Source organism: Mastigoproctus giganteus, chromosome 7, assembly GCF_048544385.1.
Source record: "Mastigoproctus giganteus isolate SK-2022 chromosome 7, ASM4854438v1, whole genome shotgun sequence".
Classification (NCBI taxonomy): Eukaryota; Metazoa; Arthropoda; class Arachnida; order Uropygi; family Thelyphonidae; genus Mastigoproctus; species Mastigoproctus giganteus.
The window spans coordinates 233,909,197-233,935,464 of NC_143581.1; the positions used below are offsets into that span (position 1 = coordinate 233,909,197).

The 26,268-nt window shown below is 38.5% G+C and overlaps 1 protein-coding gene across 6 annotated transcripts in view; it reads left to right on the forward strand.

The window, feature by feature from the left end:
- Nucleotides 1–26,268, forward strand: part of LOC150083775 (calcium/calmodulin-dependent protein kinase type II alpha chain) — a 740,997-nt gene that overhangs the window by 688,370 nt on the left and 26,359 nt on the right. For all 6 annotated transcript variants that reach the window (XM_090378214.1, XM_090378218.1, XM_090378216.1 and 3 more), the window contains one exon: nucleotides 4,323–4,437. In XM_090378214.1, the coding sequence (XP_090234340.1) occupies nucleotides 4,323–4,437 (115 nt within the window). The remainder of the gene's footprint in view (nucleotides 1–4,322; nucleotides 4,438–26,268) is intronic.

The window sequence follows — 26,268 nt, forward strand, 5'->3', positions numbered from 1 at the left end:
CGAGGTGATCTGATAGAGGTGTATAAAGCCTTGAATGGTTTGAGCATGCTCAATGCTGATGGGATTCTTCCTCTAGCTCAGAAGAATCACCTGAGAGGGCATAAATTCAAATTGAGGAAAGACAGATGTAGGATAGACGTGCGGAAATTTGCCTTTAGCCAGCGGGTGGTTGGTTGGTGGGAGAGACTTCCATCCCTTGTAGTGGAGGTTGATAGCCTAAATAAGTTTAAGGCTCAGCTGGACAGGTATTTTGAACGAACAGAGGAGTGAAGTGGAAGTGGGTTTTTTTTTTTTTTTTTTTTTTTGGCTGATGCTGCATAAGCTTGCTTTCTTGCATCAAATTCCTCTACTAATGCTAATGCTAACAAAATTCCTATATATCATTGACAAAACCCTGTGACCTGTTCTGGCAGCCTGTCTGCATTGCTCAGAAAACTTCTTATCTGACTGCACAATCACTCCCAGGTCTTTTTCATTTTCTACCACCTTAAGTGTAGTACCACACAGTCGGTACATTTCTCTGGGGTTACTTCTACCGATATGCAGTACTTTGCATTTGTCAAGGTTAAACTTCAGTTGCCACTTCTTAGCCCATCTACCCAAATTATCTAGATCCTGTTGCAGTAGCACACCGCCATTACTGTCATTAACAACCCTGCCAACCTTTGTATCATCTGCAAACTTCGACATTAAGCCTGATATACCTTCATCAATATCATTGATAAATATACAAAACAACAGTGGACTCAACACCGAACCCTGTGGGACTCCGCTAATAACATTAATCCACGGAGCAGCACCCATTGATTACCACCCTCTGTCTTCTCCTACTTAACCATCCTTTTATCCATTGTAGCAACTTACCCTTAATACCATTCTGCTCCAATTTGTACAATGGTCTTCCATGCGCAACAGTGTCAAAAGCTTTCCTGAAATCCAAATATATGATATCAAAATTATTTTTTGCATCCAGTTCCTTTGTAACCACATCATAATATCCTATCAAATTTGTCAGACAAGACTTTCCCTTAACAAACCCATGCTGTGTCTGAATTATTGCTGCAATCTTGTCTAGATGATCCTGCAATGCATCTTTAACCAGTGACTCCATTATTTTACCTGGAACAGAAGTTAAACTAACTGGTCTGTAATTACTCGTGTCACCCTTCGATCCCCCTTTGTGAATTGGGGATACATTTGCACATCTCCAGTCCGTGGGAACCTCCCCTGAGTCTAAGGACGCTCTCATAATTATGGTTAAGGGTTTGCAAAGTTTCAGGGATAAATGACAGAAAAGAAGAAAAGTGGGTTCTCTGTCTATGTAGTTAATGTTATCAGTATTAGTGTTGGCAAATGATGCAAGTTTTTGTGAATGCTGAATCTTATTCAGCATACACAAAAAAAGAAAAAAGCTAACACTTCCCATTTCATCTGTCCATTCCTCTCTAACTGTTTATATAATTCTTTTATTTCTCTGTGCTGAAAGATTCCATCAGCATTGCGCGTACTCCATTGAAGTTCTTTAAATGCCTCAGTCAGATCTCCTTGAAGGTGCATATGCAGCATTTGCAGAACTGAAGTAAAACCATCCTTTCGATCCCTTCACCATCCTCATTACCCTTCACTAAACCTGTTACAGCAGATCTACATCCTACTGGAAATGAGGCCTCCAAAAAATCTGGAGAAAATGTATACAGTATTCAAGATGCAGCTTAACCATTGCCTTGTACAATAAGATAGTCACCTTATTCTTGTTTGCAAAATTCCTGTATATCATTGACCAAAAACTCATGAGCTGCCCTAGTAGCATTTCTGCACTGCTCAAAGGACTTCATATCTGACTCCACAATTAGGTCAGTGGTTACCACACAGCTGGTACATTAATTTGGGATTACTGCTCATAACTTGCATTTGTCAATATTAAACTTCAATTGCCACTTCTCAGCCCGCCTAATTTGTCCATACCTTGTTGGAATACTACATGATTACTGCGATTAACTACAAAGCCAATCTTTATATCATCAGAAAACTTAAGCCTGATATGTCTTCATCAGTATCATTAATAAATATAAAAAACAAAAATGGGTTCAGTACTGAACCACAGGAAACTCCACTAATAATGTTAGTCCAAGAAGAGCAGTACCTGTTGATAACCACTTTGTCTTCTCCCCTTACATCCCTTTATACATAGCAGCAACTTTCCCTTAATGCCACACCGCTGCAATTTCTGAAGCAGTCTTTTATGTGCAACAGTATCAAAAGCTTATCAGAAATCTAAGTATATGATGTAAAAATTATTTTTTGCATCTAGTTCCTTTGTTACTGTGTCATAGTATCCAATCAGATAGGTCAGACAAGATTACTCCCTTAACAGATCCATGCTGTGACAGCAGTATATCTGTATTCCTGCAGTACTTCTTTAAGCAGTGACTCTCTTATTTCCACTGGAACCGAAGTCCTGCTAACTGGTCTGTAATTGCTCCCGTCTCTCTTTGATCCCCTTTATGAATTAGGAATACATTTGCACATCTGCATCCCATAGGGACCTTCTCTGACTACATTGATACTCTCATAAGCATGATTAAGATTTGCTTACCTCTTTTGCTGGATAGATCTCATGGATAGATCTCATCAACTACCCCCAGGTGACTTTTTTTTTTTTTTTATGTTTAGCATCACCAATTTCTTCTCTGCTTTCCTCTCAGCTATCACAATATCTTTCAGCCCCCTGCCACAGTTTGACTCATTTCTTGCATCCCTATCCCCAAAAAAAGTTCTTATGTGTAAATTTAAATGCAGAATACCCATTCAGTTTGTCCACAATCTGAACAGGATCATCAACAGTTAATCCATTTATATCTAGTGGACTAATATGATTTATCCTCTTCATTCTATTTACATAAGTAAAGAGGTCTTTTGCTACTTTTCTTTACATTCTTTTGCCAGGGACTTATAATCTTCTCGTTCTTGGTCTTTTATTGTTTCTGTTATTCATTAATGACATTGATGAAAAGTAATAACAAATTTAATATCAGAGATGAAGTTTGGGGCTAGATGAATTTTTGATATAAGCCCAAAAAATAAAGACATCAAATTTAGTGCTGGCAAATGAAAGGTTCTTACATTCATAATTGCAGATTACTAAAGGAGCTGAACGTTTTAAGTACCACTAAACTGATTTATTGGTACTTAAATGGATCTAATGGAAATTATTCTACTAGGGATAAAGATGTAATTATGCTATAGCATAAACCAGTGGTTTTCAACCTGTTTTTTAATAACAGCACCACTAAGTAATTTATTTTATTTTGCGGCACCCCTACCATACTGTACACCATTTTATAATGAAATAAACATATAAATTTTTAAAAAATAATAAGTTTAAGTAACTTAAACCCAAATTACGTGGCACCCCTGGAATGTTGTTGTGGCATAAACCACTGACATAAACTGATGTTTAAGCTGCATCTCAAATATTGTATACAGCTCTGGTAAACTCATTTCAGGAAGGTCGTTTTTTTTTTCCTCCAGTTTAAGTAAATTTCTCATCTTTTATTGGGTGGGGGGGATAATTATGAGATAGTCTAAAAATTATAATGAAAGGAGAAGAGATAATAAACGAGGTATGAGAGAAATTGGAATGATAATAACGGGAAAAGTAGTCAGCATAAAAAAATTGTAGTATAATTTTAAAAGGTTTAGAATGAACTAATTGAAAAAATATGTAGGGAGTACAATGATGAAGTTTATGGGGTAGATAACTGAGGTACATTGCTTTAAAATAGCCTAGGTTAATTTTTGACCAGTACTGGTACTTTTACCAGTTGCATAGGGCTTTTTTTTCACCAGTTTTTTGCATAGGGCTTATGCAAAAATAGCAACCAATCTGCAAATTTTAAACAGTGATGTGGTTTGGTTATTATTTTTGAACAGATTATTTCTTATTTGTCTCCTCATTTCGCATGTATTATTTATAATGTAGGGTGGCATTAATAAGAAGGCAGTATTGATTTGTAATTAAATTTTTTGGCATCAGAACTGGCTGACATTCACTAAAGATTTAAGTACAGTTCATAAGTGATGTACTGCATTCAAGGATGTCTGTAAAACGGAGCAATTTCCCTTTCTCTTTTTTTTTTTTTTTTTTTTCTCATGGTACAGCAGAACCCTGAGTTTCACATGCCACATGGTATCATTTCTAATATTACTATATGCAAGTGATAATATTACCTAATACTACATTTGGAATATGATTTAATAAAATTGTGCTTAAGTGAATGTTGAATTGGCATATGTATTATAGATACTTTTTGTTTTTAAAGTTCTAGGAAAGAATAGCAAATCATTAAATACCACAATTCTGAGCCCTACTATACACCTTCTAGGAGATGATGCAGCTTGTATAGCATACATTCGTCTTACACAGTTCATAGATAAGTAAGTAGTGCTGTTTATATCAGCTATTAACTGCATCATGCTGCAACTGAAAATGTATGACATTGTGCATATAGAAAAATGATGTTAAGAATCTCTCTCTCTCTCTCTCTCTCTCTCTCTCTCTCTCTCTCTCTCTCTCTCTCTCTCTCTCTCTCCTTCCTCTCACTTTCTGCATGTGTATGTATTGACAGATTTTTTTAGTGAAATAATAATCTTATGATCTCACCTTCCATAAACCTCATAGTATTTGTTAATCAGTTTTAAAAACAAGAAATATAACTTCTAGTTATGATACAGCAATTCAGAAACATTCCAAAAAATGTATCAGAAGAGTTACTTGGGTCATCTAAAATTTGTATTTTTTTTTTTTTTTTAATAATTGCAAAGAATATGAAAAATATCTTAGAACAAGTTCATATACTGCATGTAGAACTAGCAAAAAAGAAAAAAAAATTGAATAATCCCTGCACTGATTATTCAATTTGCAGGTGGGACTACTGAGCTGCTCTTCTCAACTGTTTGATGTATATATTTTTTTGCATGTGCACTTGAGGATTATACTTCATTATGGTAATACTACAAGTTTAGATAGTATCAAAATGCTAAACAAAATGTCTAATACTATTAAAAATATGCATGCTAATATTTGGAAAGCTTTATAAAAGATAAAAAATAAATATATATAGATATTTTTTAAATATATATATTTAATTATTATTATTGTTGTTGCTCTTATATTATTTCTCCCTGATTGGGGGATTGCACTCTGTGACAGATACTGCTACCAAGTACACAGGGTGGTTGTAACGTCTGGTGTTACAGTTGGTCGAGGAAATCTCTGACTATCCTACAGGTGTTCAGGATTGCGACTTTCTGGAGTTCCTTGTAGGTGTTTTGTGGGAGACCTATTGCTGCTAGGCTGCTATGTAGAGTCTTTGGCACCATAGTTGTTGACACGATGATCAGGATAGTCTATACTTCTTGCATATGCTACATCTCTCGACCTCATGTCTCAGGTTCGTGTACTCCTATTTTTTTCCTCACGGGTTTTCTGGACATTGCTAGTGTTGGGCGCTGCTATGTCAATCAGGTAGGTAGCCTTTTCCATCTTGTCCACAAGGGTTATTTCTGGCCTGTTGTGCGGGATGGTCTTATCCATTATTATGGCGCGGTCCCAGTACAGCTTGTGGGTTCGGGTCTCTAGTACTGCCTGGGGTTCATACTTGTAGTATGGTACACTTTCTTTGGTCAACTGGTATTTCCTCGCTAGCTTCTGATGTGTTATCCTGGCTACCTGGTCATGTCTATGAGTGTACTAAGTCTGGGCGATCACCTTGCACCCCATGGTGATGTGTTGGATCATCTCCTTTGCGATGTATTTTCTATAGTTTCTGGTGTTGATTACCTGGTCTTGGATGGGCAACATGAATCCTTCAGTCTCTGGGAAGAGCATCCTGCTTGTGAGCCATTAGCATTAGCATTAGTAGAGGCATTTGATGCAAGAAAGCAAGCTTATGCAGCATCAGCCAAAAAAAAAAAAAAAAAAAAAAAAAAAAAGTAACATAAATAAATAAAAATAACCACTTCCACTTCACCCCTCTGTTCGTTCAAAATACCTGTCCAGCTGAGCCTTAAACTTATTTAGGCTATCAACTTCCACGACAAGGGATGGAAGTCTGTTCCACCCGCCAACCACCCGCTGGCTAAAGGCAAATTTCCGCACATCTATCCTACGTCTGTCTTTCCTCAATTTGAATTTATGCCCTCTCAGGTGATTTTTCTGAGCTAGAGGAAGAATCCCATCAGCATTGAGCATGCTCAAACCATTCAAGGCTTTGTACACCTCTATCAGATCACTCCGCTGGTGCCTAGTTTCCAGACACTGTAATTTGCAAAACTTAAGCCTTTCTTCGTAAGAGAACCCCTTTGTCCCATTCACCAATCTAGTTGCCCTTCTCTGTACTCGTTCCAGCAGCTCTACATCCTTCCTGAAATGAGGCCTCCAGGCCTGTATACAGTACTCTAGGTGTGGCCTGACCATTGCCTTATACAAGGGAATAATCACCTCCTTATCCCTGCTAGAAAAATTCCTATATATTATTGACAATACACCATGAGCTACTCTTGCAGCTCGTCTGCACTGCTCAGAGAACTTCATATCTGCCTGCACCACCACCCCCAGGTCCCTTTCATTCTCTACCACTGTCAGTATAGTACCACAGAGTTGATACGTTGCTCTGGGGTTGCTGTTTCCCATATGTAGTACTTTACATTTGTCAATGTTAAACTTCATTTGCCACCTCGAAGCCCATCTGCTCAACCTTTCCAAATCCTGTTGCAGCAGCATAGTGTCAGTAGTGTCCTTGACAACCCTGCCAACCTTCGTATCGTCTGCAAACTTGGACATTAAGCCTGATATACCATCATCAATATCATTTATAAATACAGAAAACAATAAAGGCCCCAATACTGAACCCTGAGGGACTCCACTAATAACATTAGTCCACGATGAGCAGTGTCCATTGATTACCACTCTCTCTCTTCTCCCCCTCAACCACCCCTTTATCCATAGCAGCAACTTGCCTCCAATGCCACACTGCTCCAATTTGTGCAGCAGTCTTCCATGTGCAACAGTATCAAAAGCCTTTCTAAGATCCAAGTATATAATATCAAAGTTATTCCCTGCATCCAGTTCTTTTGTGACTGCATCATAGTATCCAATAAAATTGGTCAGGCAAGACTTCCCCTTAACAAAACCATGCTGTGTCCTAGCTATAACTGAAGTCTTGTCTAGATGATCCTGCAGTGCTTCTTTCACCAGTGCCTCCATTAATTTTCCGGGAACAGAAGTTAAACTCACAGGTCTATAATTACTTGTGTCAGCCTTTGATCCCCCTTTGTGAATTGGGGTCACATTTGCACATCTCCAGTCAATGGGTACCTCCCCTGAGTCCAAGGAAGCTCTCATAATTATGGCTAAGGGTTTGCTTACCTCCTTTGCTGCCTCCTTTAATATAACTGGATAGATCCCATCCACCCCAGGTGCCTTTCTTGTGTTTATCTTCAACAATTTCTCCTCCACTTTGCTCTCAGTTATTACAAGATTCTCTAGCTTACTGCTAGAGTTGAATACACCTCTGGCATTCCCCTCGCTGAATAACTCCTCATGTGTGAATGTCGATGCAAAATATTCATTTAGTTTGTTAGCTACCCGAGCAGGGTCATCAACAGTTGACCCATCGATCTCAAGTGGACCAATCTGATTCATCCCCTTCCTTCTAGAGTTTACATAAGTAAAGAACTCTTTGCTGTTTTTCTTCGCATCCCTTGCCAAGGATCTCTCGTAATCTGCCTTCGCCTGCCTAACCTCCTTTGTAACTTGGTTACAGATCAACTTGTATCTATCATAGGCGTCCGTGTCACGTGTTAATTTGTATGTATCCCATGCATTTTTCTTCTCTGCCATATGCCTCATTAGTTCATCTGACAACCATTTAGGCCTAAACCTTGAACAATATTTCTTAGTTGGTATGTAAAGCCTAGTAGCTTCCACGATAAGTTCTTTGAATGCTTCCCATTTTGAATTTGCTGTTGGCAATATCATCAGTTGATCCCACTGTATAGAATTTAAATACTGTCTCAGTCCATTGTAGTCGCCTTTACGAAAGCAATACCCCTTCCCTTTACCCCTAATGGTAGTTACCTCTTTGAGTAACTCCCACTTCAGCACACTGTGATCACTGCCACCAAGTGGTTCATTTATCTGCAGATTCTTAATGCATGAAGAATCACTACTGATAATCAAATCAAGAGTATGACTCCCTCTAGTTGCCTCCCGAACATGCTGATGTAGAAAACAATCATCCAATAAATCCACAAAAGCCTTGCTACTGTGTGAGTGACCAGCCCCCAAATTCCAGTCAATATCTGGGAAATTAAAATCCCCCATTATAAGACTCTCTGATTTACTGGCCCACTCTATTTCTCCGAACAGTTTCTTATTATACTCATCAGAGTCATTAGGCCTATAGCACACTCCTACTCTCAATTTTGATCTCCCAATGCTTATGTCACACCAAACTGACTCGACACTGCACTGTCCAGCGATGTTGACTGGCTTCACTTCCTTGGATTTTATGTGTTTTTTAACTAATAGCATAACCCCTCCTCCCTTCCTATCCTGTCTATCCTTTCTGTAGACATTGTACTCCCCAAATTCCATGCATTGGAAGCAGTGTTGTCAATGTGATCTTGATGGAGGTCATTGTAGTGTCTTCTTTGCCCATCTTTCTAGCTTCGTTTCTTGTGCTGTCTTGGGCAGGAGGGGGTTCTTCGCTTAGGTTGAGTGGGGTGTACCACTTATCTGTCTTCCTTATGGCCTGGTGGAGTGGTGCTGTGTTGTTCTTGAAATAATCCTTCAGGTTAACTATCGCTGTTTTCTGTTGCTCTATCAGGTCTATCAGGCCCCTTTCTCCCTCTTTTCAAGCTATTGTTAGTCTCTCTCCACTGCTGACTTCGGGTGGTGTTGGCAGTTCTTGGTCATCATTGTCCTTGTCTTTCTGCGTGATATCTTCTAGCTCAGTGTTAGTCCAATCTATGACCCCGAAGGTGTATGTTAGTACTGTTATTATTATTATTATTATTGGCCATATGGTGCAAGGAAGCCTGAGGCTTATGCTGCACCAGCCAAAAAAAAAAAAAAAAGTGGGTATTCAATGTAACCCTTTAAAGGTAATATTTAAAAAGTTACATAGAAAAGAGGTATACAGTTGATGAAATGGTTTCAGTGAATGGAAGATTAATAAATTAGGTATGACAGATGCACCTAAAATGCAATGCAGCATTAAAGGATGCAATATAAGTTATATTAACTTAAATTAAGTGTGCATAAGTGGATGTAGATTAATAAATTAGGTATGTCAGATGCACCTAAAAGTGCAAAGCAGCATTAAAGGATGCAAGAGTATATATAATTTGTATTAATATTAAATTAAATTAGTTATGCATAAGTGGATATGAAAGTTACACAAGGTGCCAGTAACTATAAGGGTCAGGAAAGTAGAAAAAGGAGAGTAGTAGATTGGTGAAAGGTGAAAGAATGTTAATATCCTAGAGGTTATGATGAATTAAGTAAATTATGGGCTGAATTGCCAAGCCAATATAAAGTGAGGGAACTGTAGAGTAAAATTCTAATAAAATGCAAATAAAAATGGAAATGGTATAGCTGTCATCAGATAGTTATACCATGGAGGACTGAAGATAAACAACCTTCGTTATGCAGATGATACTGTATTAATTTGTAATTCTAAGGATCATCTTAAAGAAACTCTGAGGAGAGTATGTGAAGCAAGTAAGAAAAAAGATTGTTTCTGAATGTGTGTAAAACTAAAATTATGGTGATTGGTGATAATCTTGATTCCAGTAAGGTGAAGGTTAATGGGCAAGATATCGAAGAAGTTGATGAATTTGATTACTTAGGGTCAAGAATAAATAAAAAGTGACTGCTCAAACAATGTAAAGAGACGACAGGCAATTGCTAAAACATTGGTCACTAATCTGATAAAATTATGGAGAGATCATGATCTGCCCCTAAAGACAAAACTGAGAATCATTAATTCGTTAATTTTTCCGGTTGCCACTTATGGATGTGAAGGATGGAATCTGAAAAGAGTTGACAGGAAGAAAATTGAGGTATTTGAAATGTGGTGTTACAGAGAATACTGCGTATTTCTTACTTGGATCGAAAAACAAACGAGTGGGTATTGAATAAAATTGGCAGGCCTAAAATTCTTCTTCATAGCATCAACAAAAGAAAACTCAAGTTTTTTTGTCATATAGTAAGAAGGGAAAACTTTCTGTTGAAGAATATAATGGAAGGAAAAACAGAGGGGAAGAGGTGCAGAGGAAGATTTGCAACTAGGTGGAAGGATGGGATCAGTGAACTTCTGGGCAAGACACTGCGATGCTGCTCGTATAGCACACGATCAATGCAGTTAGAGAAATTTGTTGTTGGCCACAACAGCTTCTCAGGGAGCTATGTGACTGTAAGAAGAAGATCATCAGATATGGAGGGAGAACATTTTTAGTAAATGGTCTAATATAGGTAATGCAAAAATGCTTGATCTGACATAAGCTGAAATAAATATTGATAAATGATCAGGTATTTCATCAGGGGACTACACCTGACCATGTATCAGGAACTGTTTCTATACATGTCCATAATAGTAGAAGAGAAGTGAAAAGCCAAAAAGGAATGAAAATGAAATTAGCACTTTCTAATACAGTATGGACAAGGTAGTCCCAATGCAGTGTAATTTCTTTAGGTAAAAATGAGTAGCGAGTTGGGATAAAAATGGTTAATATCAATAAGTTTTTTTCAGTAGTGCAGACAGGCTGCCAGAGTAGGTCATGGGGTCTTGTCAGTGATATCCAGGAATTTTGTGAGCAGGGATAAGGAGGTGATTATCCCCTTATAAGGCAATGGTCAGGCCACACCTTGAGTACTGCGTACAGGTCTGAAAGGCTCATATTAGGAAGGATGTAGAGTTGCTAAAACAAGTACAGAGAAGGGCAACAAGACTGGTGAAGGGAACAGAGGGGTGCTCTTATGAAGAAAGACTGAAGCTCTGTAAATTGCAGCTTCTGGAGACTAGGCACTACGAGTCGATCTGATTGAGGTGTATAAGGCTTTGAATGGATTGAGCAGGCTCAATACTGATGGGATTCTTCCTCTTGCTCAGATTATAAACCTGAGGGGGCATAGATTGAAACTGAGGAAAGACAGTTGTAGAATAGAAGTGCAGAAGTTTGCCTTTAGCCAGTGGGTAGTTGATTGCTGGAACAAACTTCCATCTGTTGTTGTTGTTGTGGAAGTCGATAGCTTAAATAAATTCAAGGCAGAACTAGACAAACATTTGGAATGAATTAGATAGTATGAATCAGAGCTGTAATACTCATTATGTTCTACGTTGATATTAATATCTGTAAAATAATAAGAGGAGTTTACCTCAATATAGTATGTAGAACGCTTCTGTATGATACTCTCCAGAAATTAAAACAAAAAAATCAAAACTTACATTAGAGTAAAAAATAAATAATTAAAAACCAATTTAACACAATTAAAAATTAAAAAGAATCTAACGAAAATATTCTAAACAATTTTCCTTCCTCTGTAAGTTTTCATTGTAAGTAAAATGTAAGTTTTCGATTTTTTCGTTTTCATTTCTGGGAGAGTATCATACGGAAGTGTTCTACATACTATATTGAGGTAAACTCCTCTTATTAATTCACAAATATTTGTTATGAATGGATCAGTGAAATGGGAAGGGGGGGAGGGTTATTTTGACTGATGCTGTATAAGCTTGCTTTCTTGCATCATGTGCCTCTACTAATGCTAATGCTAATACAGTATATATATGAGGTAAAAGTAATAAATACATTGAGAAGTGTAAAGATGGAGGCGTAAATAAATTACACAGAATGCCAAAACTAATAGGAAAAGGATAGCCGAAATTAGAGATATTGTGAGAAAGAGAGAAAGAATTTGAATATCTTACATTATCAAATAAAATAAAAAAATAAATAAAATTTTATTTAATGAATTAAATAAAATTATAGGCTGAATTGGATAGCCAATTAGAGAGAAGGGAACTGTAAAGCAAAAATGATTAGATTAATAGCAAGCATCAGATATGAGGCCACCGCCTAGTGGTCAGACTCGCGGGTGCATAAGTACACGTGCATTGAGTGACTAGGGTTCAAGCCAGTGACTGCTGAATACGGTGTAGTTTCTTGTATTCTGTCTATCTTGTGAACTCTGACCGTTTGGTTGACCCGGTGTATAAACAGAAAATTTATTTTTTTATTATGAGGGTGGGATACTTTGGTCATACATCTAGGAAAGGGGAGAAAAATTATAAAATTAAAATCTGATGTTAGCTAAAAATAAATATTGATACATAATCAGGTATTTCTTCAGTGGACTACACCTGATCATGTATCAAAATCTGCATTTTTATACTTGTCCCTATTTGCAGAAGAAAAGGAATTTTAAAAATAAAAAAAAGTGAGAGCAAATAGGAGTGGTAGTTAGTGGTGGCATGTGATGCAAGAAAGCATGTGTATGAGCTTATGCAGCATCAGCCAAAAAAAAAAAAAATCACATCATTCCCTCCAAATGCCTGTCCAGTTCCTCCTTACATTTATTCAAACTATCAACTTCCACAATGACAGATGGAAGTTTGTTCCAGCAATTAACCACCCGCTGGCTAAAGGCAAATTTCCATACATCTATTCTACATCTGTCTTTTCTTAATTTGAATTTATGCCCCCCCTTAGGTTCGTAATCTGAACAAGTGGAAGGATCCCATCAGAATTCAGCGTGCTCAACCCATTCAAGGCCTTATATACCTCAATTAGATCACCATGCAGGTGCCTAGTCTCCAGCCACAACAATTTGCAGAACTTAAGCCTCTCTTGGTAAGAGAGGCTTATCCCTTCATTCCCCTCACCAATCTTGTTGCCCTTCCCTGTACACGCTCAAGTAAATCTACATCCTTCCTAAAATGAGGCCTCCAGACCTGTACGCAGTACTCAAGGCGTGGCCTGACCATTGCCTTATACAGAGGGATAATCAGTTCCTTTTCCCTGCTAGCAAAATTTCTTTATATCATTGACAAAACCCCATGACCTGCCCTGGCAGCCTGTCTGCATTGCTCAGAAAACTTCATATCTGCCTGCACAATTACTCCCAGGTCTTTTCATTTTCTACCACCTTAAGTGTAGTACCACACTGTTGGTACGTTTCTCTGGGGGCTTTTTTTTTTTTTTTTTTATGAAAACCCCAAACACGAAAGGTATCAAAACCTTATAGTACGTAGTACCATGCATGGGTTGAAGGAGAAGTATGGGGGGAGGGGGATGCCGGAAACTTTGCTCCAGAGAATAAACATGGGTTTCACCACTTCAAGCCTCTAATAAGAAAAGTGGTGGTATTTCACTGGTTGATGAAAGTCGTCTACCACCTGCTATTGCGTGAAAGGAAGCACTTCAACTACGACTATTTTATCGATGACATGTGGAGCGGATGACAGTCAGTGAACTGTTACTCTCCGAGAGAAAAAACAGTTCGCTAACTTGATGAAATCCATCTTGTGACACTTCTACCCATATGCAGTACTCTGCATTTGTCAAGGTTAAACTTCAGTTGCCACTTAGCCCATCTGCCCAAATTATCTAGATCCTGTTGCAGTAGCACACTGCCATTACTGTCATTAACAACCCTGCCAACCTTTGTATCATCTGCAAACTTCGACATTAAGCCTGATATACCTTCATCAATATCATTGATAAATATACAAAACAACAGTGGACCCAACACCGAACCCTGTGGAACTCCACTAATAACATTAGTCCACGAAGAGCAGCACCCATTGATTACCACCCTCTGTCTTCTCCCACTTAACCATCCTTTTATCCATTGTAGCAACTTACCCTTAATACCATTCTGCTCCAATTTGTACAGTAGTCTTCCATGCGCAACAGTGTCAAAAGCTTTCTTAAAATCCAAATATATGATATCAAAATTATTTTTTGCATCCAGTTCCTTTGTAACCACATCATAATATCCTATCAAATTTGTCAGACAAGACTTTCCCTTAACAAACCCATGCTGTGTCTGAATTATTACTACAGTCTTGTCTAGATGATCCTGCGATGCATCTTTAACCAGTGACTCCATTATTTTACCCGGAACAGAAATTAAACTAACTGGTCTGTAATTTCTCGTGTCACCCTTCGATCCCCCTAGGAGGGTAAAGCAGTAGAACTTCCACAAAATTAAGGACAAGGTAGTCCCAATAATTAATTTATTTAAATTAAAAGAAATCATGACTCATACCAGAGCAGCAAAACAAAAGGCTCAAGCTAATGGAAGTGCTGTGGCTCAGAGATAAACTGAGGGGGGGCAGTTGCCTTCTGAATCACAGCCTTCTAAAATGCACAGCTTGCATGATGTTTGTGGAGCATTCAGGTATGGGACATTATATTGCCATGGGGGATGTCTTTGTGTGCGCGCGATGCAAGGAATATATCGAAATCAGGCAACAACTGAGCGTTCTTATGGGCCTATATGAGAGATTGAAGGACAGGGTTGATGCCCTCGAAGAAACTAAATTGAGGGGCCCATCAATCTCTCAGCTGCCCACATCAACGCCAGAGCTTGCACGTGGTCATCGCACAACACAGCGGCAACCCCCAAGGCAGAATGCGCTGGTCCCAAAGGAACTAGTAGTTGTTGGTGACGCTATTGTCAGGGAAACGGGGAACATGCTTTGTAAAAAGGATAGGTGCAACAGGACCAGGGTATGTCTGCCAGGGGCAAAGGATAATGATGTTGTAGAGTAGATATCATCTTTTAAGGGCACAAAAGGTGATATAGTTGTACACATTGGCACCAATGATATCAAGAGTAGGAGACCAGCAGAATTGCTTAACAAGCACAGGTCACTGTTGAAAAAAAGCCGTGAAATAGGGTTGAATTTGAAAGTGTCTGCAATTCTGCCTAGACACGATAGGAGGGAATATATGATGAGAGCCTTGTCGATCGATTTGGCCCTGGAAAGATTGTGCAAAGCTCAAGGGGTAGAATTTTTTCCAGCCTGGACTGTACTTGTTAACAGGAGAGATTGCTTCTACAGGGATGGGATACACTTAAATAGAAAGGGTTCAAGAATATTTGCTGATACTATCGAGGCAGTGTTAGGTGTGTCGGAAAACTGCTAGCTTGGGGGGAGACAAAGACGAATAGCTTAACAGTAGCCACTGCCAGAGGTGAAAGAGATTCTTGCACTGCTTCTATTGGAATGAGCAGAAGCCTGAAAAACAAGATGCAGGATATTTCAGGGACTGCTGGTCTTGGCACATTATAGCCTTAGTAGCTAATGCGCCAATAAAAACAAAACCAACCATGAGACACTGCTGGGAGTCATTGCGGTACAAGTAAACACATGGGTTGTGTTAGGGTAGCTAAGAATAGAAATAGGTGCATGTATACTTGCGTGTACACAAATGCTAGGAGTTTAGTAAATAAATTTGATGAATTTGAGGTATTGCTCAAAACATCAAAGGCAGATATTGTTGGGATATCAGAGACGTGGTGTCACACAGATATAAGGAATGGAGAACTTTAATTTGGGGAGTACAACGTCTAGAGAAAGGGTAGACTGGATAGGAAGGGGGGAGGGGTTATGCTATTAGTTAAGAAATACATAAAATCCAAGGAAGTGAAGCCAGTGGACATCGCTGGACAGTGCAGTGTCAAGTCAGTTTGGTGTGACATAAGCATTGGGAGATCAAAATTGAGAGTAGGAGTGTGCTATAGGCCTAATGACTCTGATGAGTATAATAAGAAACTGTACAGGGAAATAGAGTGGGCCAGTAAATCAGAGAGTCTTATAATGGGAGATTTTAATTTCCCAGATATTGACTGGAATTTGAGGGCTGGTCACTCACACACTAGCAAGGCTTTTGTGGATTTATTGGATGATTGTTTTCTTCATCAGCATGTTCGGGAGGCAACTAGAGGGAGGAATACTCTTGATTTTATTATCAGCAGTGATTCTTCATGCATTAAGAATCTGCAGATAAATGAACTAATTATAATTATGAGAGCTTCTTTGGACTCAGGGGAGGTACCCATAGACTGGAGATGTACAAATGTAACCCCAATTCACAAAGGAGGATCAAAGGCTGACACAAGTAATTATAGACCTGTTAGTTTAACTTCTGTTCCAGGTAAATTAATGGAGGCACTGGTTAAAGAAGCACTGCAGGATCATCTAGACAAGAATTCAGTTATAGCTCAGACGCAGCATGGTTTTGTTAAGGGCAGGTCTTGCCTGACCAATTTGATTGGATACTATGATGTAGTCACAAAAGAACTGGATGCAGGGAATAACTTTGATATTATATATTTGGATCTTAGAAAGGCTTTTGATACTGTTGCACATGGAAGACTGCTGCACAAATTGGAGCAGTGTGGCATTGGAGGCAAATTGCTGCTATGGATAAGGGGATGGTTGAGTGGCAGAAGACAGAGAGTGGTAATCAATGGACACTGCTCAACGTGGACTAATGTTATTAGTGGAGTTCCTCAAGGTTCAGTGTTGGGTCCATTGTTGTTTTCGGTGTTTATGAATGATATTGATGATGGGATATCAAGTTTAATGTCTAAGTTTGCAGATGATACAAAGGTTGGCAGGGTCGTTAAGGACACTACTGACGCTATGCTGCTGCAACAGGATCTGGAAAGGTTGAACAGATGGGCTGAGAGGTGGCAAATAAAGTTTAACATTGACAAATGTAAAGTACTACATATGGGTAACAGTAACCCCAGAGCAATGTATCAACTCTGCGGTACTACACTGACAGTGGTGGAGAATGAAAAGGACCTGGGGGTAATTGTGCAGGCAGATATGAAGTTCTCTGAGCAGTGCAGACGAGCTGCAAGAGTAGCTCATGGTGTCTTGTCAATGATATACAGGAATTTTTCTAGCAGGGATAAGGAGGTGATTATTCCCTTGTATAAGGCAATGGTTAGGCCACATCTTGAGTACCGTATACAGGTCTGGAGGCCTCATTTCAAGAAGGATGTAGAGCTGCTGGAACGGGTACAGAGAAGGGCAACAAGATTAGTAAATGGAACAAAGGGTTGCTCTTACGAAGAAAGGCTTAAGTTTTGCAAATTACAGAGTCTGGAGACTAGGCACCGGCGAGGTGATCTGATAGAGGTGTATAAGGCTTTGAATGGTTTGAGCATGCTCAATGCCAATGGGATTCTTCATCTTTCTCAGAATAATCACCTCAGAGGGCATAAATTCAAATTGAGGAAGGACGGATGTCGGATAGATGTGCGGAAATTTGCCTTTGGCCAGCGGGTGGTTAGTTGGTGGAACCGACTTCCATCACTTGTTGTTGAAGTTGATAGCCTAAACAAATTTAAAGCTCAACTGGACAGGTATTTCGAACGAACGGAGGGGTGAAATGGGAGAGGGTTTTTTTTTTTTTTTTTTTTTTTTGGCTGATGCTGAATAAGCTTGCTTTCTTGCATCATATGCCCTTACTAATGCTAATGCTAATGCTAACTACTAGGTGGCAGTGATCACAGTGTGCTGAAGTGGGATTTACTCAAAGAGGTAACTACCATTAGGGGTAAAGGGAAGGGTTATTGCTTTCATAAAGGCGACTACGATGGACTGAGACAGTATTTAAATTCTATACAGTGGGACCAACTGATGATGTTACGAACAGCAAATGCAAAATGGAAAGCATTCAAAGAACTTATCTTGGAAGCTACTAGGCTTTACATACCAACTAAGAAATATTGTTCAAGGTTTAGGCCTAAATGGATGTCAGATGAACTGATGAGGCATAGGGCAGAGAAGAAACATGCATGGGATACATATAAATTAACACATGACACAGAAGCCTATGATAGATACAAGTTGATCTGTAACCAAGTTACAGATCAACTTGTATCTATCGGCGAAGGCAGATTACGAGAAATCTTTGGCAAGGGATGCAAAGAAAAACAGCAAAGAGTTCTTTACTTATGTAAACTCTAGAAAGAAGGGGATGAATCAGATTGGTCCACTTGATATTGATGGGTCAACTGTTGATGATCCTGCTCAGGTAGCTAACAAACTAAATGAATATTTTGTTTCGACATTCACACATGAGGAGTTATTTAGCGAGTGGAAAGTCAGAGGTGTATTCAACTCTAGCAGTAAGCTAGAGAATCTTGTAATAATTGAGAGTAAAGTGGAGGAGAAATTGTTGAAGATAAACACAAGAAAGGCATCCGGCGTGGATGGGATCTATCCAGTTATATTAAAGGGGGCAGCAGAGGAAGTAAGGAAACCCTTAGCCATAATTATGAGAGCTTCCTTGGACTCAGGGGAGGTACCCACAGACTGGATATGTGCAAATGTGACACCAATTCACAAAGGAGGATCAAAGGCTGACACAAGTAATTATAGACCTGTGAGTTTAACTTCTGTTCCAGGAAAATTAATGGAGACACTAGTTAAGGAAGCACTGCAGGATCATTTAGACAAGACTTCAGTTATAGCTCGGACACAGCATGGTTTTGTTAAGGGGAAGTCTTGCCTGACCAATTTGATTGGATACTATGATGCAGTCACAAAGGAACTGGATGCAGGGAATAAGTTTGATATTATATACTTGGATCTTAGAAAGGCTTTTGATACTGTTGCACATGGAAGACTGCTGCACAAATTGGAGCAGTGTGACATTGGAGGCAAATTGCTGCTGTGGATAAAGGGGTGGTTGAGTGGGAGAAGACAGAGTGGTAATCAGTGGACACTGCTCGTCGTGGACTAATGTTATTAGTGGAGTCCCTCAGGGCTCAGTGTTGGGTCCATTATTGTTTTCTGTATTCATAAATGATATTGATGATGGTATATCAAGCTAAATGTCGAAGTTTGCAGATGATGCAAAGGTAGGCAGGGATGTCAAGGACACTACTGACACTATGCTGCTGCAACAGGATCTGGAAAGGTTGAGCAGATGGGCTGAGAGGTGGCAAATGAAGTTTAACATTGACAAAAAATATAAAGTACTACACATGGGAAACAGCAACCCCAGAGCAACGTATCAACTCTGTGGTACTACACTGACAGTGGTAGAGAATGAAAGGTACCTGGGGGTGGTTGTGCAGGCAGATATGAAGTTCTCTGAGCAGTGCAGATGGGCGTCAAGAGTAGCTCATGGTGTATTGTCAATGATATACAGGAATTTTTCTAGCAGGGATAAGGAGGTGATTATTCCCTTGTATAAGGTAGTGGTCAGGCCACACCTAGAGTACTGTATACAGGTCTGGAGGCCTCATTTCAAGAAGGATGTAGAGCTGCTGGAATGAGTACAGAGAAGGGCAACAAGATTAGTGAATGGAACAAAGGGGTGCTCTTACGAAGAAAGGCTTAAGTTTTGCAAATTACAGTGTTTGGAGACTAGGCACCAGCGAGGTGATCTGATAGAGGTGTATAAAGCCTTGAATGGTTTGAGCATGCTCAATTCTGATGGGATTCTTCCTCTCGCTCAGAATAGCATTAGCATTAGTAGAGGCATTTGATGCAAGAAAGCAAGCTTATGCAGCATCAGCCAAAAAAAAAAAAAAAAAACCACTTCCACTTCACCCCTCTGTTCGTTCAAAATACCTGTCCAGCTGAGCCTTAAACTTGTTTAGGCTATCAACCTCCACCACAAGGGATGGAAGTCTGTTCCACCAACCAACCACCCGCTGGCTAAAGGCAAATTTCCGCACGTCTATCCTACATCTGTCTTTCCTCACTTTGAATTTATGCTCTCTCAGGTGATTTTTCTGAGCTAGAGGAAGAATTCCTTCAGCATTGACCATGCTTAAACCATTCAAGGCTTTATACACCTCTATCAGATCACCTTGCTGGTGCCTAGTCTCCAGACACTGTAATTTGCAAAACTTAAGCCTTTCTTCATAAGAGCACCCCTTTGTTCCATTCACTAATCTTGTTGCCCTTCTCTGTACTCGTTCCAGCAGCTCTACATCCTTCTTGAAATGAGGCCTCCAGACCTGTATACAGTACTCTAGGTGTGGCCTGACCATTGCCTTATACAATGGAATAATCACCTCCTTATCCCTGCTGGAAAAATTCCTATATATCATTGACAATACTCCATGAGCTACTCTTGCAGCCCGTCTGCACTGCTCAGAGAACTTCATATCTGCGTGCACAACCACCCCCAAGTCCCTTTCATTCCCTACCACTGTCAGTGTAGTACCACAGAGTTGATACGTTGCTCTGGGATTGCTGTTTCCCATGTGTAGTACTTTACATTTGTCAATGTTAAACTTCATTTGCACCTCTCAGCCCATCTGCTCAACCTTTCCAGATCCTGTTGCAGCAGCATAGTGTCAGTAGTGTCCTTGACAACTCTGCCAACCTTTGTATCGTCTGCAAACTTGGACATTAAGCTTGATATACCATCATCAATATCATTTATAAATACAGAAAACAATAATGGACCCAACACTGAGCCCTGAGGTACTCCACTAATAACATTAGTCCACGATGAGCAGTGTCCATTGATTACCAGTCTCTGTCTTCTCCCCCTCAACCACCCCTTTATCCATAGCAGCAATTTGCCTCTAATGTCACACTGCTCCAATTTGTGTAGCAGTCTTCCATGTGCAACAGTATCAAAAGCCTTTCTAAGATCCAAGTATATAATATCAAAGTTATTCCCTGCATCCAGTTCTTTTGTGACTGCATCATAGTATCCAATCAAGTTGGTCAGGCAAGACTTCCCCTTAACAAAACCATGTTGTGTCTGAGCTATAACTGAAGTCTTGTCTAAATGATCCTGCAGTGTTTCTTTAACCAGTGCCTCCATTAATTTTCCTGGAACAGAAGTGAAGCTCACAGGTCTATAATTACTTGTGTCAGCCTTTGATCCTCCTTTGTGAATTGGGGTCACATTTGCACATTTCCAGTCTATGGGTACCTCCCCTGAGTCCAAGGAAGCTCTCATAATTATGGCTAAGGGTTTGCTTACTTCCTTTGCTGCCTCCTTTAATATAACTGGATAGATCCCATCCACCCCGGGTGCCTTTCTTGTGTTTATCTTCAACAGTTTCTCTTCCACTTTACTCCCAGATATTTCAAGATTTTGTAGCTTACTGCTAGAGTTGAATACACCTCTGGCATTCCCCTTGCTGAATAACTCCTCATGTGTGAATGTCGATGCAAAATATTCATTTAGTTTGTTAGCTACCTGAGCAGGATCATCAACAGTTGACCCATCAATATCAAGTGGACCAATCTGATTCATCTCCTTCCTTCTAGATTTTACATAAGTAAAGAACTCTTTGCTGTTTTTCTTTGCATCCCTTGCCAAGGATTTCTCGTAATCTGCCTTCGCCTGCCTAACCTCCTTTGTAACTTGGTTGCATATCAACTTGTATCTATCATAGGCTTCTGTGTCATGTGTTAATTTGTAAGTATCCCATGCATTTTTCTTCTCTGCCATATGCCTCATTAGTTCATCTGACATCCATTTTGGGCCTAAACCTTGAACAATATTTCTTAGTTGGTATGTAAAGCCTAGTAGCTTCCAAGATAAGTTCTTTGAATGCTTCCCATTTTGAATTTGCTGTTGGTAACATCATCAGTTGGTCCCACTGTATAGAATTTAAATACTGTCTCAGACCATCGTAGTCGCCTTTACGGAAGCAATAACCCTTCCCTTTACCCCTAATGGTAGTTACCTCTTTGAGTAAATCCCACTTCAGCACACTGTGATCACTGCCACCTAGTGGTTCATTTATCTGCAGATTCTTAATGCATTAAGAATCACTGCTGATAATCAAATCAAGAGTATTACTCCCTCTAGTTGCCTCCCGAACATGCTGATCTAGAAAACAATCATCCAATAAATCCACAAAAGCCCTGCTAGTTCGTGAGTAACCAGCCCCCAAATTCCAGTCAATATCTGGGAAATTAAAATCTCCCATTATAAGACTCTCTGATTTACTGGCCCACTCTATTTCCCTGTACAGTTTCTTATTATACTCATCAGAGTCATTAGGCCTATAGCACACTCCTACTCTCAATTTTGATCTCCCAATGCTTATGTCACACCAAACTGACTCAACACTGCACTGTCCAGCGATGTCGACTGGCTTCACTTCCTTGGTTTTTATGTGTTTCTTAACTAATAGCATAACTCCTCCCCCCTTCCAATCCTGTCTATCCTTTCTGTAGACGTTGTACTCCCCAAATTGCAGTTCTGCATCCCTTATATCTGTGTGACACCACGTCTCTGATATCCCAACAATATCTGCCTTTGATGTTTTGAGCAATACCTCAAATTCATCAAATTTATTTACTAAACTCCTAGCATTGGTGTACACACAAGTATACCTGCACCTGTTTCTATTCTTAGCTACCCTAACACAACCCATGTGTTTACTTGTACCGCAATGGCTCCCAGCAGTCTCTGAAATACCATGCATCTTGTTTTTCAGGCTTCTGCTCATTCTAATAGAAGCAGTGCAAGAATCTCTTTCACCTCTGCCAGTGGCTGCTGTCAATCTATTGGTCTTTGTCTCCCCCCAAGCTAGCAGTTTTCCGACCCACCTAACACTGCCTCGATAGCATCAGCAAATATTCTTGCACCCTTTCTATTTAAGTGTATCCCATCCCTGTAGATGCAACCTCTCCTGTTATAATAATCACCTTAGAGGGCATAAATTCAAATTGAGGAACGACAGATGTAGGATAGATGTGCTGAAATTTACCTTTAGCCAGCGGGTGGTTGGTTGGTGGAACAGACTTCCATCCCTTGTCGTTGAAGTTGATAGCCTAAATAAGTTTATGGCTCAGCTGGACAGGTATTTTGAAAGAACAGAGGGGTGAAGTGGAAGTGGTTTCTTTTTTTTTTTTTTTTTTTTTGGCTGATGCTGCATAAACTTGCTTTCTTGCATCAAATGCCTCTTCTAATGCTAATGCAATGCAGTGTATGTTGTTGAACATAAGAAATTAAAGTAAATTAAGAAGTCAAATAATAATAAAATTAAAATAAGTGCTTACAGTATAACTTAGATGCAATAATAGGTGGTTATAAGTGAAAATTATTAAAGACATGATCTAACAAAGATTTTTTGGGAGAATTTGTATAAGAATGTAAAATGATAAGAACATGCAAGCAAGTACTATAAAGCAAGGGAATGATTCGAGGGAAGGGAAGAAAATGTAGATGAAAAAAGCGAAGATAGCAAGAGGTTAAGGGCAGTAGGAACGTTCATATCACCCTCGTATTGCACTAATAGCTTTACGAATGTGTAAAAAGGAGAAGTAGAAAGGAAAGAAAAACCCAAGAAAAAGATATTAAATGCTACTTAGCCAAGCTGGGATTGTAAAATCCCATCCTTTTAGAAAGTGCCCTGAGTAAGAGAGAGTTAGTAGAAAGAAAGAAAGAAACTAATACCAGATGCTTGCGATGTAAGAATTTTGCGAAAGGCCAAAAAAATAATTCGCACTTTTCAATAGATTTATTCTTTTACCTCATATATATAAACTTTTGTATCTTTTGTTGCTGCTACGCGAGCTCAGGTGCAACTTTCATATTATTTTTATTTTTATCTCTCTGTTATCTTTTCTGTTAACTTTTCACCCCATTTTTATCCTTATTTTATATATATATAATATTATTTAATATCGTCTAAGTATAATATATGTTAAAGATGTTAGTAATAGTGGTAGAGGCTAATGGTGTAATTTACACAAAGATTGCAGGTTATAGTGCAAACCGAGAAAACCAGTACGACGTAACATCCCAAGAAACATAAAATCTTATGTATGCGCCAAAGGTATCCTGGAAAAAAATATATATGCAATACAATGTAAGGTAAACCTTACATATAAAAATTATATTAAAATTTAAATTATGTTAATTATAGGTAAATAGATACATTGAAAGAGACTTTTGGGATTTGGAATGGTTTATTTATTAAATTTAGTTTTTGGATCTGGAATAGTTTATTTATTAAATTTATTAATGCATTTTACTTACTTTGGATATATATATATATGTATATATATATATATAATTACGAATAATAATAAAAATAAAAATAAATAGAGAAGCTGTATGGTATGTGTGGGGGAAGAAAATTAAGATTTAGATGGATTAGAATTGCGATAATATGAATTATGGATCAGGGACACTGCAAGCGCAAAGGTACCCTACAACCATAATGTATACATAAAATTATTTTTATGTGTAGAATATAGTAAGTATACATATAAGTATCGAATTTAACTAATGCTACTAATGAAAATACGGTGTACCCTGGGAGCGATATATGTGTTGAACAAAGGGTGGAAGAAAGGAAAAGAAAATAAGTGTAACGATATAAAATGAAAAGAACCAAAATGCAAATTTTGAAAAAACAACGACCAAGGTAGAAATAGCATTGCAGTATCTTTCATAATTTTTGTGTCTTCTTCAGAATTCGTCCACCAAAATTATGAAAAGGACAGCAATACTCTTACTTCTGTTTCTGACATGTTCTGTATGTCAAAGAGCACGTGCTCTTTCTGACATACAGAACATGTCAGAAAGAGAAGTAAGAGTATTGCTGTCCTTTTCATAATTTTGGTGGACGAATTCTGAAGAAGACACAAAAATTATGAAAGATACTGCAATGCTATTTCTACCTTGGTCGTTGTTTTTTCAAAATTTGCATTTTGGTTCTTTTCATTTTATATCGTTACACTTATTTTCTTTTCCTTTCTTCCACCCTTTGTTCAACACATATATCGCTCCCAGGGTACACCGTATTTTCATTAGTAGCATTAGTTAAATTCGATACTTATATGTATACTTACTATATTCTACACATAAAAATAATTTTATATATATATCATTAATCGTAATCATTAATTTTAAGTTCTATACTCTATAATGAATAAACTTTCAGTTGTAATGTGGTTGTAGTTATGTGGCGCTAATGCTATTGTAGGAATAATTAATTGAACATTATATGCACATTAGTAGTATTAGGGCATGAATTTATTTAATTTTTAGGTTTACATTTGTGGTGTAAAAAATTTTTTTTTTGCTTTTCTTTTTTTGGATGGGTGGCATAGCAGTTGTCGGTTCACCTATTGATCTGTGTTCAAAAATTAAAATGAAATCAAGTAAAGGAATATAAAAAGTAATTTTTAAAATGAATATAAAAGTTAGAGAAAAGAGGAAAATTATTATTGAATAAAAATAAAGTTAGAGAAGGAGGTGGGGAAAAGGGGGTTATTAGGAATAAAATTAGGAAAATTGCATTCATTCACATAGTCATCTCTCTGCTACTTTGCTTTGAGCGGAGAGAGAGCCATAATAAATGAATGTCTCGTGCATACCCATTTCTGTAGTCCCAGTAATAGTTTTATTAACTTCATTATCATATTTAGTTATAGGTATCCTAATTATAAAATAGCTGAAAATGTAATTTCAGATTGGTATTAACAGCAAACGGAATTGGGACCCAAAGCCCAACAGGTATGCATCAGTATAAAGTACAAGGTATTTACCTGCAATCATTATGGATGATGGTTGGTATAAGAAATTACTTAAATCAGCCCAGATGCCAAATTTATAGGTGCTGGGGCACCACCGTGACTATTTTGCTTGTCTGGCGGTAATTATAATTGATTAATCAATTGATCTATTTATTTAGAACTACATGTTTCCAATTTGTAGGGATTAAGTATTACATTTGTAATAGTTCATTTGGGTGAGAGGTAAATACATACAGGAATAGATTATATTTAGACATTTTAATACTATGTTAATGATGTTATCCACTGGACAAGGACTGGTATAACCTTTCTATAGCATAAAAGCCAGCTTATGCCTAGCAGAATTTAGGCGCCTCCATGGCCAGGTGGGCAGGAGCAGCAGTGCGTAGCACACGCTTCTTGATTAGACCAGGGTTCGAGCCCGTGCCCACCAAATACGGAGGATGCGGAAAGGTCACGGAATGACCACCGCATATCCCCAGAGCAATATGGCCTTAGTTGCTAATGTTCCTAAAAACCAAATAATAAACAATAAATAATAAACATAAGCCTAGCAGATAACTATTTACATATTTACATCCTCCCACAGTAGTGATTTTTATCCTTACGATGCATTGGAATTTATTTTGACTATAAACTGGTGGCGGAGTGAAGCATAATGTGTATATGTGATATAGCTTTGCTGTAAATTATACGT